This window comes from Pteropus alecto, unplaced genomic scaffold, assembly GCF_000325575.1.
Source record: "Pteropus alecto unplaced genomic scaffold, ASM32557v1 scaffold76, whole genome shotgun sequence".
NCBI lineage: Eukaryota > Metazoa > Chordata > Mammalia > Chiroptera > Pteropodidae > Pteropus > Pteropus alecto.
Genome location: NW_006443138.1, coordinates 30,943,556 through 30,943,874, shown reverse-complemented (window position 1 = coordinate 30,943,874; position 319 = coordinate 30,943,556). Strand labels below are relative to the sequence as shown.

The 319-nt window shown below is 71.5% G+C and overlaps 1 protein-coding gene across 1 annotated transcript in view; it reads left to right on the top strand.

Moving 5' to 3' along the window:
* The window catches only part of TMEM121B (transmembrane protein 121B), a 2,513-nt gene that overhangs the window by 1,204 nt on the left and 990 nt on the right, over positions 1-319 (top strand). Inside the window, 1 exon segment of the mRNA XM_025041081.1 lies at positions 1-319. This exon segment is cut by the window's left edge and continues 57 nt beyond it; it is cut by the window's right edge and continues 990 nt beyond it. Coding sequence (XP_024896849.1) covers positions 1-319 — 319 coding nt within the window.

Below are 319 nucleotides of genomic sequence, written 5' to 3'. Positions count from 1 at the left end.
CGTGTTGCTGCTGCTGCTGCTGCCGCCCAGCCCGGCCGGGACGCAGGGGTCGGCGCCGCGGCTGCGCCCCCAGTCCCGGGTGCCATTGGGGCTACCAGGCGCTGTCCGTGGTGCTGCTGCTGGCTCAGGGCGGGTTGCTGGACCTGTACCTCATCGCTGTCACCGACCTGTACTGGTGCTCCTGGATCGCCACCGACCTGGTAGTGGTGGTGGGCTGGGCCATCTTCTTCGCCAAGAACAGCCGGGGCCGTCGGGGCGGCGCGGCGAGCGGCGTGCACAACCACCACCAGCACCACCACCACGCTGCGCCGCCTCTGCA